The sequence below is a fragment of the Vidua macroura genome, chromosome 2 (genome assembly GCF_024509145.1).
Source record: "Vidua macroura isolate BioBank_ID:100142 chromosome 2, ASM2450914v1, whole genome shotgun sequence".
NCBI lineage: Eukaryota > Metazoa > Chordata > Aves > Passeriformes > Viduidae > Vidua > Vidua macroura.
The window spans coordinates 18606565-18620917 of NC_071572.1; the positions used below are offsets into that span (position 1 = coordinate 18606565).

Consider the following 14353-nt stretch of genomic DNA (forward strand, 5'->3'; position numbering starts at 1 on the left):
GAGCAGCACTCACAGCCCCACTCTCTGGGCTGCCAGAATGAGAGCACCGAGTGTGAGCACCACACAGGACAAGCTGTTGTCACCCACCAAGAGTGTAAGTCAGCCTGCAGCTTACCTCTGAGTTGCCTCCGAAGTGGGTACATGCACGAAGTGAATTGGTCTCAGAAATCAGACTTTTCTACTACAGACAACAGATTAAGCTTCTGGTACTGTGTTTCTGAAGATGTTTCTCTGCAGTCAGAAGGAAAGGCATGTTTGAAAGACGTTGTTTTATGAAGCGCAAGAAAGTTTTTGTTGGTTTAGTCATTTTAGTTCAGCACAGAAACCTTCATGTGTGCTTCAAGTGAAAGGCTAAGTTTTCAAAACAAGAGCAGTAATACCTTTTGCACATGGTGTTTTGAGAAACAGGTGAGAGTTACCTACATCAGTTTGGAGAATGGAGGCCGCTGCTCCTTGGTCACTGAGAAGTTCACCAGAGGCTCTTGTGAAAGCCTATTTGCCAGCCAGAACTGAGAGCTGTTGCTTTGGCTGCCTCTCAAACACAAGGCTACAAAATGTTTTCCAGAAAGGTTCAGATGGGAGAGATTATTCACAAATTGCCTTTGTCATCACTCAAGAGAAGAACTGTCTCTAGCTGGAAGTATTTCAGAGATATTTATTGTATTCTGAAAATTTCATTTTATTTCTAACTTATTTACAGTTAAACATTCAGAATCATAAAATATGAAGTATAAAATATTTAACAAAATAGATGCAGTCCATGTTGTTCAGGTGCACCATAAATATATGATGAAACAGTAAACAGCATAGGAATTTTCTGATGGTCCTCTCTTGTCATTTACCAGGAAAAAGGGTATGTAGACCTGCCTCATACATTCTGGTCTGACCATTATGGCATCAATCTTTCATTTCAGAGAGAACACCACCACCACTCTGGTTTCTGTGTCCTGAGTCCTCCACAGTTACCTTCACTGTCTAAAATGTCAACACTAAAGTTCAATACATCAGATCCCCTCTAAAGTTGGTATATTCATATATTCAATACATTTTTTAAAATACAGAATTTCCTAGAAAAGAAGAATCAGGTAATTCAGTCCATATGAACAAAAGTCATTTATTATATATATATTCTCTAGTAAGTTATAATAGTCTCTTGGATTTTAAATGTCTTTTTGCTATTTTCAATGCTTAAAAATTATAATTTTAAAACATTAAATATTGTGTTATATACATTATGATTTAATTAATCATTCTAAACATGGAGCATTCTCCAAGTAAAAACTTGGATGAAACAGAAAACAATTTCATTGACATAACAGGCTTTAGAAGTTCACTTCATACAACCATAAATTTGACTATATGAAAAATAGCCAAACATCAATTTGCTCCTATATGGGACCTTTTTCTATTTGTTTTTCTGATCTTGGGGAAAGGGGTTTTTGGCTGTTGTTTTTGTATAAACTGAAGGACAGATCTAGTCATTACTTTTGTCAATGTTCAGTATTTTAACTTTTTTTTAATCTCATACCTATTTTATATAAAATAACAAAATATACAGAGAAAGCTGAGTTTGTTACATTAGTTCATACACATACAGTAAATAAAATTTTTATGTATGGCTTTGCAAAGGTAGATTATGAAGTGACTTTTGTATTTTATTTGTTTAAAAGCATTTTAAGAGAACGTGTTAGTGTGCTTACAATAGCGGCCATGGTATTCGGATGTCGAGCCAAGAGTTTAATGCTAGGATCACCGGAGGTCTTGCCTGACACTGCTTCTGCAGCCCTCAGAAGACAAATGTAGTTTATTACAACCTCGTCTATCTTAGCTATAATTTCCTGCTGCTGTGTTTCAGAGTTCATGACTTTAACTAAACGCATGCAGGCTTCTGTTAAGCAACAGAGTACTTGAAAGCTGGAAGTCATAGCTAAAAGCATTTCCTCAGGGCTTTTATCAGCCATGGCCATTTTCCTGCAGGCACTTCCCAACTGTCTCGATTCCAAAGATAACAGTTGTTTGTACTTAGAAAGTTTAAGGTCATATGTTTCTGGATGTAAATCTTCTCTCTTGCCCATACTTGCTCGGACCAGTGAGAGTAGCTCATTGGCATCCTTTTGTGCTGCAATAAATCCATCAGGCATTGCATACGTCTTCTCTTTCATCACATTTATTCGTGTGATTCGTGCATCGAAGGCTACATCGTTGAGATTCACATCAATTTGGCCACCTTGGGTGTCAGCACTGCTCTTCTCATGCTCATTGACTGCATCACGTGGGGGCTCAGCAACTTTTGGGGACTCCAAGACTTTCTGCTCATTGTCAGCGGATGACTGAGCAAGTGGTTCTGCGAGCTCACACAGGGTCTGTGGTTCGAAGAGATGTGAGAGCTGATGGCTGTCTCGGTCATCTTCCTCCTCATTGTCATCATTTCCTCTGCTGAGGAAGCAATAGCTAAAGGGGCCCCGACACCTCCAGGTGCTGCTGGTCAGCTTTCGCAAGGGCAGTGTTCGACACTGCTTGGAGTCCTTCTGACTGGTGCCTGTGCCTGAACACCTCTTACTGTCCTTCCTATCAGTGCTGACGTACACACAACTCTGAGAGTAACTTTTTGACAGCTTTTTGCCCAGAGAAAATTCCACCCTTCTCTCCGATTTGGATTCATCCTTTTGGGTGGTGTCCAGGCATTTCAAGCTGGCCGTGGCTGCCTTCTTCTCAAACAGCATCTCAGTGCCTGCAGATCCTCCAATGCTGCTGCTGCTGCTGCTGCGTCTCAGCATTTTCTTGTTCTGCGGCATCCTGAGGCTTCCTCCTATCATGTCATATGGCCATAAACTAACTGTTGCCCCACAAGCCTGATTTACTTTGGGAATGTCACAAGAGTCTTCATTTTGACTTGGCACCTTTGATTCTGATAGCATGGATGATAGCATGATGGAGTCAGCTAGAGGCTGTCTAGGAAAAGCTGTAGGCATGCCTCCTTGTCTTCCCTTTTCAGGCTCTGTGAAAGCTACACTAGGGGTAGTAGAAGAGCAGACAGAATAATTAAGCATCACCCTGATAATATTCATAGTCTGAACTTTTAAATATCTTTTAACAGTCAGTACAAATGATTTCCTGGTATTTCCCAATGGTTTCCATTCCCCAAAATATTCCATCAAAAATTCATTACAAGTCTTTCATATTTCACTAAAATGCCTTTTACAGCCGATCAACAAATTATAATTTATGAATAAGTAATTGTTCATTTCACTACAGCAGACTTACTCAAGAAAAGGAATAGCAAATTATGTACAAAGCATCCTAAATTTCCCCTAATATATGGATTGCATGTTTTCTATTAACTAATTAGATGAATAATTTCAGATTAAAACACCTTCTTTAACTGCACCTGAAAGAGTATGGAAAGATGTGTTCATGGTAATTTTGGTTTGGTTTTGTGGCAGTTTTTGGTAGAGAAAGATTATTTCTCATTCTAAATCCTAGTCTGTTCCACTTTAGGATTTTCATGCATTCACATACCACTGCTACATGTGGGTTGCAATCCAAGAAGAGGGAAACGTTTAAAATCCAGCTGAAAGAATTTCAATGCTGTCTCTGAAAACTGCATTTTTAATAACTTTAAAGAAGCATCTACTGTCAGATTTGAAATAAATTCATGCTTAATAATGTAGTTACATTTTCTTATTCTTAACATCTAGAGCTTTTTATTCATATTGGCATGTTTTTGACAACCTGCTAAAATAGCATATAAGATACCTAAGAAATGAATCAAAGGTTTTCCTCTCCTACATTAATATAACTTCTGAAGTAATTTCACAATCTAACAACTATCTGGGACTCAAGTGACTTTAGATTTTGGAGAGGTTTCCAAAGATTGGAAGCGAGGCCTCTCCATCAGTGGCCCTCCAGACATTATAACTGCAATAAGAGGTTTTTAAAAAAGTTGATCCTTGTATGCAGCTCATCAGAATATCTCAACAAGTAAAATGAACAGATAAACTGAAGGTCTAAATCTCACTGTCTGCTACAGTCTGATGATGTAGTTCCAGATAAAGGTAATAGAAATGTCTTACCTAGACCTCAACATGAACTTGTAGCTTTAAGAATAAACAGAAGAAACACTCTATTACTGCTGTACCTGTAGTTTCTTTTATCTTGGGGATCCGATGACATCCTTCTCTCAAAGTGCCAAAAAGTGGTTCAGCATTGATTGCTGAATGCACAACAGGCACCGTCATTCTGTGACACACGGCTTCCGGCTGCTGGTGCAGGTCCTTGTATGTCGTTCCATGGTTCGGAAGAATGGCGGCTCTTTCATCTGCTGGAACATAGGCAATGCCCTTCATTGATGGATCAGAGATGATGTGTTTACCATCAGAGGTACATAGAGGGGATTCAACGGGGGTAGCACATGTGCTACTGCCTGTGCTGCATCCTGCATCCACTGAAGAGCACTGAGAGCTCTGCAGCGAAAAATGGCCTTCACTTTGCAGAGATGACATGCGCTTAGCCAAGTGATACTCACAAAGTCTAGCCACGCTCTGCTCAGCTTCTGGAAGCTTTGAAGGATGGTCATCTGCAGATAAATCAGTATCTTCTGCATCATTTAGGTCTTTGGCTGAAGACACGGAAGTCATGTCTGACAGGAAATTTTCACCTTGGCTAAGCCCTGAGGTGTCATCCTGATCTACCTCAGGATCCACTTCATCCTTACAGTCAGTTTCTGTTTTACCAAGGACAGGAACTCTTGGAAAAGTCTTCCCATTAACTGTTTCTGGGCTTGGCTTATCTGCTGCCCCATCATCAGCAGCATACCATCTTTGGCGAAAGGCAGTTCTCTCCACATTAAAAGTGCTTAGGCGCTGGCTGTCTCTTGCTGAAAGAGTTCCAAATTTAGCTTTTAGATCTTCATCAGACTCTGCTTTTTTATTTCCCTGTTGCTTTTTCACAGTAGCATTGCCATCAGAGGATGCTTTTACTTCGCTATCTGTCATCTTATTTTTCCTTTTACTAGTGCAAGAATATACCAAGGATCCCATGTGCAATTTGCTAAAATAATCAGTGACAGATTTTGTTTCCATGGTCTCTGGCTCCATTTCCATGTTATCGGAATGAAGAATCTGCTTTGAAGGCACAACTTTTGACTGTAGCTCTGCAGCCTGACCACCAGCCAAAGGCTGTGAGGGCTTCATGCCTGGCCCTCCAGCCTGATTCTTAGCGATGGTAAATTCAGTCTGCTCTTCCACAAGTGGTTGGTAGCCTTCACTTGTGGTCAAAAACATGCGTGCAGTGTTTTCCGACTGTTTCTGTGCTGTGGCTAGTTCAGAGCTTTCAGTCATTTCAGAGGAATTTGTTTCATTGCCAGAATCTGAAGATGACTCAGGGCTATATGCTCGCAGGATAGCTACACCTGCAAGCCACAAAAAATAAGAGTCAATTAAATGACAGCAGCTGAGGCACCTGGATAAGCGACAAGCAAAAGGGGGTGTATTAGAGACAAAAATATTCTTTGTAAGAATACTCTGACTTTATTGCACAGTTCCCGAGACAGGTAGTTTAATAACAGTGGTGGCTCCATTAAATATGAAATACGATGTATGCAAAATGATGGCAAAAAATAAAAGGAAAACTTAAAAAGAAAAACCAAACCAACCCTCATGAAATGGAGTACTTCCAAAGCTAAATGGATGAGATGGAATGATTTTCAATGAATAAATGTAACTATGGTGAAAGAACCTGAATTGTCATTCGTCTGCTGTTCCTCTGAAGCAGCCAAAGCTTCTAGTGCTTGAAGAGTAGAGACTACAGCATCATCTAGCCCCTTCTCACACTTCCCCTCTGTATTAGTAGGGACAGCATCGATAAGCGACACTGGAATGTCATCATTGCCTAGATTACTGTCTTGCTGCTTGTTGTCTCTAGGCTGTGTTGCTTGATTCTGAGAGTCCTCCTCATCAGAACTGTCCCTGAAACCAGGTGGAGGAGCAGCAATGGCCATGTTTAAGGTATGCAAAAGGAAATCATCTTCATTGTCATCACCTTCCGGAGGTGGAAGTGAAGTCAAATCAATAATGTCATCACTAGAACCAGAAAGGCTGAGAAGAGCAGGCCTATTGATTTCTCCTACCATAATATCTTCTTCACAGCTTACTTCATCTTCATCTTCGGCATCATCTGTGTTTTCTGCATAACAGATATCATGCAGCAAAGGCTCTTCTATCCCTTCCGCAGCTCCAAATATTTTACCATCGCTTATAGTTGCGTAAACAGAGTTTGCAGCAAACTGAATGCTTTCAGCATCTGGTGACAACTCCAGGCCTTTAATATCATTGGCATTACTAAGATAAATGGCTCTTTGTTTTTCTAATACTTCTGGACTTTCATCCAAAAGCCTTTCATAGCCAAGAGTCTGGGGACTGATACCATCCAAGTTGGGATCTCCAAATATAAAGGAAACTTTTGCTCCCCTGGGGGAATCCTGTGCTTTCTTGCTAGGTTCCAAACCTGAGAGTGACAGCAGTGAAGGCTGGTTAAAATTTCTGCTTTCTTCTGTTTCAGCAGGGTCACTTTGCTTGGCCAGATGCTGATCAAATCCACCTGAATTATAAGTATTTTCTATGTACAGATGTCTGTGTTCTTTTTGACATAACAGACTTTCGGAAACATCTACAGTCTTCTGTTTTGGATCAGCAAAGGACATTTGAGCCTCCTGATCTCCTTCGGCCAGGAAAGTGGTAGTTTTTGGTATACAACTCCACTCAGAAGCAAGGATATTATGCTTCCCTCTATTTTCAGGTCCTATAGCATGGTGAAATAAAATCAACATTGTGAAATCAAATAACAAAGTCAAGTAATTTGTAAACAATTTACACTCTGAATAGGATAGTGGAGGCATTAAATACTTCAGAACAGTGTTTTCAAATTCACCTCTGTTCTAAGTTAAATAGCTGTTGACTTAATGACCTAAAGTTTAACTGGTGCTTCTGTACTCTAAAACAAATCTAAACCTCAGCTAGGTACAAATGCTATTGCAGTCATAGTAATACAAAAGCAGCTGGTTTCTACAACACCATATGTATTCTGACAAAAGATATATGCATATAAAATAATAACACTCACAGGAAGTGTGCATCTGTCTACTAGAGTATGAAGGAAATTCAACACATGGTTTATTTTACCATGGAGATGCTATCATAGACTGGGTATTGGAACACTATAAAGATAAATTGAATACTGTGGTGCTAGGTCTGAGCCAGCAATCAGATGTCATTTGACACAGCTTTCTATTTATCTGGAGGTGCTCTGGCTTAAGTTGACTTCTGCTTTATACACTGGGCCATAGGTAACACACTGTGAGATAAATACCTGTTTCTCGGCTCCCTGCATTTTTCTTGTTGGCCATGTTAAATATTGAACGCCTTGAGTCAACCAGCAGTCTGTAGTATCCAGCTGTTAGGCAAGCAAGATTCATTGCATCTGATGACTCCATCAGAAGAGTAATAGGCTAAGAAGAATACAATCAAGTTAAGGCTGTTCCTCCTTAATTTGTTTGCCTGTTGACAATACTATTACATCGGAGCAAAAGTAATTACATCACAAACACCACATTGAAAAATACATGTGAGAATTTATTTTCCTCACTACCAATATCAAATAGTATAAAAAGTTTAATCAAGATTGGAGTTGTAGTAAGGTAGAAGTCCAACTAGACATCTTAACAATTGCTCTCTTTCTGAATGAAGCTAACTATTTTAGGACTCTTGCTCCATCTTTTTCTTGTATAGATATCTTACTCTGGCAAAAGTGCTATTTAATGTTACTCTGAATATGCCCGAGGTGAAGAACCCGGTACATTAGGTGCTGGAATCTTGCAGTTGTATTGGAATATGCTGCTTCCCTGAAAATGTGGTGCACTAAGTAAATGCAAAGAAGCATAATGGGGAAGCAAACAATCAGGGAAAGTTGAGGTTCATAAAATATAGGAGTCAAGTTAAAGCTATCATTACACTGCAAGACAGGGACAGATTAAAAGATTTCAGTGTTCGTGGCCTGTGTTACTGAAAAGACAAGTGGTGAAAAAATAAGCAGATAAGCAGAGACAAAGAGATCAGAGAAAGATCACCAGAAGGGTGACAAGCAAAGAAAACAAACACAAAACACACACAAAAAAAAAAAAAGACAATCCTAACAAAAAGTGAGACCTCAGAGCTTTGAAAAACTGTGGCTGTCAGGACAGCAAGCATAAAACTTGAGACATCCGTGTGAAACTTACTTTAATTGATTTTTGTTTTGCCATTATATATACATTTTCTTGCCTAAAAAATTGGTTCAAGTCTCTGTATCTTTTAATACCAAAAACTGTTCTCCTCAAATGTAATTTATTAAGGTGGCTAGCCTCTACAACTCCTAGACGGGAAATAAAAATGAAGCCCTTACCATGATGCATAGATAGAAATTAGACCACAGACAACCCATCTTATCACTCACAGTTTGTAGTGACTCATAGTATGTGGACATTTTTGACAATTTATCATAATTTGGCATGCAGAGCACACTGTCAAAAGACAGATGCTGGGACCCTATATCATTCATTCCAGGAGGAATGTTGTATGCAACAAGGATGGCTCTCCAACCTACTCAACCCCTTACTAGTAAAAAGACAACGGATTCTGATGGAAGCTGTGGCAAAAACATAACTGGTGATCACAGCTTACTACCAAAGCTTACTACCATAGGTCCGATGAGTTTTTAAAAGCGTGTACTACAGCATCTTGGGCCACAATGTTCCAGGTGTCCTGAATGTTGTATAAACTGTTTTCAGCAACTTGGAAAAATATATGAAGGTTTTTTTGTTGCTTTAACCTATTTTTGCTACAGCTTGAGCTTCTATTCAATACATGCTTCTTTCAAGGTATTCAACTATAGCTATTATAGTTACTATAAATTATTAAACCTACAGCATATTAATTAATCTCTTTTTTTGAGCAACTACTAAAAACTGACATTTGAAATGCTACATTCATCTAAATTTTTCTGCAGTGATTGGCAGAAATTGATGAACTCTGCAGAACTCAGATTTCTGAAAACAATTCTGTCAAGTACTGCTACTCTGCTGAAAAGTTCTGTGACAGCTAAACTTTTATTGCCTGCTTCTGGCAAGTGAAACATGTTTGAGAACATATTTAAAGAAACAAAAATAAAATAAAAATCTGAACTGTCTCTTCATTAATAAAATAATATCATATATAACATTCAGAAGCTGGATATATGAACCTGCTACTTGATGGTAAGTGAAAGGATGAAAACATCATTGAGAATACCTACCTGTGTGTGCCTGCATCTCCTTCACAGGACATGTGCCCCACTTGTGCCCCACAGAGAGGCAACTTTTTGTCAAATTCCACCCAGAGCCTCCTAGACTTTTATTTTATAGTCAGTCTCTCTGGGTTTAAGATCATGTGTTGAAGTGCAGGGAGATGGGGATATGCACAATTAGCAATAAAACAGCAACTGTATTATAATATACAACAACATAATACCATGGTAATACATAATACTATGACATTATTGCATTTATATATATATATATATATATATATACATATATATATATATATATATATATATATATATATGCATAATATTATGCATGTTACATATGGGCAGATGGGAAGGATTTAATTTCTATATTACTTTCCCCATCTGTAAAAGGTGATAATAGCTTTCTTAGAAGAAGGCTATGAGTTTAGCACAGTAATGCAGGTAAAGCAGCCTGATCTCCTCAGGTGTTACCATTGCTAAGTAAGGTGAAAGAGATGCTGTGTTCACCAACCTGTAAATTTCTCTTAAATTGCTATCAAAGAGCATCTAGATTACTTTACAACAATGTTTTCTTCATTACCTTAAATACAGAGAAACTGTTCCAGGTCAATACACCTAAAGCACTCAAAACAAAACCTAGTAAAATATTCCTCATGTGTGCTTTTTGTGTATAGCTGGGTAAGCAAAAAGAAGTGCAAGGTTTTATTTATTTTAATCAAATGTTTAAGTTTCAAATACAATGAGAACTCTACCTTAAATCTCTGGTTATTCAGATTAATGCCCTAGAAAGTCTATGGAAGCCTTTCACTTCAAAGCCAAATAGAAACCACACTAAAAACAACCAGGACAGTATAACATACAAAATTCCACTCATTTTGCCACTAGACGCAACACAGATGCAGAGTGTTAAGTGATATTTAAAAGAAATTAAATTACTATAGGTAGATGATGAGCATCTGTGAATACCGAACTCAAATTATAAAGGTTAAGAAAAAAACCCATTCCCATTCATTGTTACAGTTTATTTAATTGGAAACTGTTATGTGGTTACTTGCAGTAAACGTTTGGATATAACACTGGATTACAGGGGACTCTGGTCCAATGCAGCTGGCAATTCTTTACTGGCAATGATACTGTATATTACACTAGAAGGAGCTTCAAAAGAAGGTCAATTTCATCATCACCTTTTTTTTACCATGGAAATCCATGAAGACAAAAACAAAGGAAGTTCCTGGGAGTCAGCTGAGAGAAAAATCAAAGTAGAATGCAGGTGCTGGAAAATACCAGCCTAGTACACTGTAGGCCCAACCTGTAGTATAAATGTACTGTGACCAAAAAAGAGCTGAAAAGGTACTCTCAGAGTACTACTGGCATGGAAATGTTCAGAACAGCATAGCTTAATCTAATACTCAAAGAGAAAAGCATTATTAAAAGATGCTATGGCAACACAAATCAATAACAAACTTACTTTTACATCTAAGACATGCAGCTCAACTCTAACACTGCTTTCATCTTCTGTAAACATTTCAATTCTGTTCACGTGGCTGAAGTCTGCCAGGAGAGCCACAAGATTTGTTTTGGTGTTTATCACATGGCTGATTCCGTACCGTGGCCCTACTAACAGAGTCACTTCTGAACGCTTTTCTCCCTGCTTTAGCAGAAAAAGAAAGAAAGCACAAGTAAAAAACATGATAGGTACTGCATAGTGACAGAAATCATCACTCCCTTCTTTTAGTTACACAGAGTTACATTTGCATGGCATTTCTACATTAAAGATTATTATGTTTTTACTAGATAGATACGATACACAAGAGCATACTTAATTCATATTTTTAAAAAAAGTAAAGGAATTTCTTGCTGTATGTTGATTGCACTCTAGATTTTAGGTGGATAGTTAGATGGACAGACGATGGATGGACTCTGCTTCTGTTAAAAGAAAAACTTGGTCATTAAGATTTTTCCAGACTAACAATTTTAGCATTCAATAGATAATTGGATGGTGTTATTTGCTAAGAAAGTGCTATCTATCTCCAAATTCCCAATACAATTTTAATTATGAAAGATATGTTATTTTCAAGATTAAAAGAAACAAAAAATGATTTGGTTCAATTAAAAATTATTTTTAAGCATATGAATAGAACATAAACTTCTAAATATAATTATGTTATCCAGCTTTTGAAAAAAAATGCATTAGATAAAAAAAATCAAGAGACTATTTTAAGAGAAATGTTACCACTAATGTTGCCTTGAAGACACGCCCTCCATATAATCGTAGATCACTGAGGAACTTTAGATAATGCACCTTGGCTTGCAGAGCAGAGAGCTGAGAAAGGAGAAACAGGGGTAAGAGGTAGTTGTGGAAATCATTACATTATAAAATTCCAAAAGAAAATTTATTTGTGTTATATAAAGAGAATGGTCTGCAATAACAGCTCTTTGGAGCCTGAAACTAAATCTTGAGATGCTTGAGCTTCAGATGAGGTGAAACAGTTTCATTCTTAAAATTAATATCTTGCTTGTTTCGTTAAAATGCACTGAGGACTTGGCAATGGGCTGATCAGAGCACTTCAAGAACATCCTAACTGCTTTAATGAAGGGAAAATGTTAAAGTACTCTGATTAAACATCTGTTCACTGAGGGATTTCAACCTAAGACAGCAGCTTTCCATTCATAAACTCCATCAGTTCTTAAATGTTTATGTACCTATACAGAGAAAGAGAACAAAGAATTTGCATTTGTCAGCTACATATCTTACATTTTGCTAGGTATTTGTGGTGTTGGGCATATTATTCCACCTTGTTACTGCATTTCCTGCTTTCTAAAATAACACTTTTCCACTATATTTAGTAGGTAATAAATCAGAAAGCTAAATACAGCACATGAATACATATGATCATGTCATATAATACCTGTCAGAATTTGTCTCCTCTTTTTTTTCCTCTGAGCTTAAACTATCTACTTAAAAAAGAAAACTTGGAAATATTTTATGAGACAGAAATTAAATAAGAAACAGTTAATTTCACCAGTCTGAATCCAAACCTTACACTTCCCTTGTGTAAATTCTTGCATCTGGACATTTAGAAGATAATATAAAACAGTCTCATATAATTTGCTAGTTTAATTCCAGTCACTGGATTTCTAATTCAAAATCTTATTAAATCTTGAACAGCATTTTAAGGGCCTCTATCCTAAATTTTTCCTAGACAACAAGGAGGAAATGGATCCAAAGCAGAGCAACTAGTGGCAATGCTTTGCCCTTTGCTGCACCAGGTGTTCACTTGGTGCAAAAATACACAAGGGTTGTAAAAAACCAGGAGAATCCTGAGAATGACAAGCTTCCCTTCATGAGAAGGAAGAGAAGACCCCCAGAAAGAAATCAGTCAGTTCCTGTGGTGGTACCTACAAGTGAGACAGGAGGTGATGAAAAGCTCAGATGCTTTCTTTTTCAGACCTACCTGCTAAGAAAGCAGGTTGGCAAACATGCATTTCCAAAGCTCAAATAAAAAAGAATGAAGCAAACCCAACACAGTCTGCTTGCTGCAGGAAGGGACTGTTACAATACCTCTTCTAGCCAAGAACTGATACTGGTATGCCACTGTAAGACATATTTCACACCGGTAAGGGCCGCAGCAGTGATGGCTTCCAAAATAAATCCAAATTTATACTACCAAGATAAATAATAAGCAATTGGTGTAATTTAGCTTTGGTTTCAGAAGCATAGGAGACATGCACTGCTTCAGCCTTTCTTCCTGAGGTCAGACACATAGAGCTGTGTTCACACTCACGATGTGTTCTGAAACCCCCAAGCAGGATTTCTGCTGATGACAATGAGCCTTAGCTCAGGCATCAGCTGTTTTGAGGTTTTTTGGTTCAGAAACAAAGTGTCATGAAGCAGAATTCAGCTCATTTTATGTCTCAACTAGTCACTCTCAGGTTCTTTTTATAGTCCATGAAGAGACATAAGCATTTCTAGGACACATGCAATCTGACCTATTTCTGGTCCTGAATGTGGGATAGGATGAATCGCTCCCTGGAAGTGCCTATTTCTCTCCATTGACTACACACGAGAAGATGACCTGCACTAAGAAACCACATTATGGTGTCTAAAAGCAGTCTCAGCTGCATGCATGTAATAAAGGCATTTCTCAGAGACATTGTCTAATCCATGTTTTTTTCCAGCTGAAGTGAAAGCTTAGTGCTAAGAAAAGTATTTTACAACAGCAAGGAGGGTCATTTACTGCAAGAACTGTCATCTATCCAGTTAGATCTTGGCCGGTGAAAAGTCTTTCTCTACAGTGTAACAGAAAACAATCTGAAAAACAGCATTTGTGTCAGATGAGAGCATCAGAGTGAGAACAAAAACTTTCCTAGCAAATCTGCCACTCATAGAAAGTGCAAGTTAATTAAAAAAATCTATATATGGTGATCATCCATGAGGTATTAATAACCAGTTCTCTGTCATTCTCAAGAAGATAGTTTAGCTGGGGCATAATTAAGTATTTTTAATAGTTCTTGGCTATGTTGCACCAGCGCCCAAAGTTAAATCTCTGAAAATATAGTGGCTAGGTGTTTCTCCAAAAGATTAGCTTTAAATGCGTCCCATACTTGCCATACTTTTGTTCTTTAAAACATATTTTCCATTAAGATGCAAATGCAATACCTTTTTGCCTGGAGGAACTAGGTTTTGATTTGCTTTGACAAGGTGGGAAAGTGCTTTCTTTATGTTCTTTTCTTTCATGCTTTGCAGCACAGCAGATGGAAGAAAAGTCTCTAATCCCCATTCTTTTCTGCAATAAAAGGCATATATTTAATTTCACATTCCTGTGCTGATTATTTATCTAAAGACTGGTGACTACGATGCCAAGTGAATGATTACCTGAAAACAGAAGGAGAGTTGATCAAGTCCAGAGTTTTGCAATAACATGTTATTTCTAAAATTTAAACAACTTATTTCTCATGAAGAAGGTATTTTAAAATGATAAACAATCTCTTTTCTACCCCTTCCATCTCTTCAGTCATGCCATTCAGAAAA

The 14353-nt window shown here is 37.9% G+C and overlaps 1 protein-coding gene across 1 annotated transcript in view; it reads right to left on the reverse strand.

Moving 5' to 3' along the window:
• Positions 1-682: 682 nt before the first annotated feature.
• FRMPD4 (FERM and PDZ domain containing 4) overlaps positions 683-14353 on the reverse strand; it is a 294549-nt gene continuing 280878 nt past the window's right edge. Inside the window, 7 exon segments of the mRNA XM_053971771.1 lie at positions 683-3007; positions 4139-5410; positions 5737-6798; positions 7366-7504; positions 10790-10972; positions 11555-11644; positions 13982-14108. Of these exon segments, the coding sequence (XP_053827746.1) occupies positions 1656-3007; positions 4139-5410; positions 5737-6798; positions 7366-7504; positions 10790-10972; positions 11555-11644; positions 13982-14108 (4225 nt within the window). The 3' untranslated portion in view covers positions 683-1655.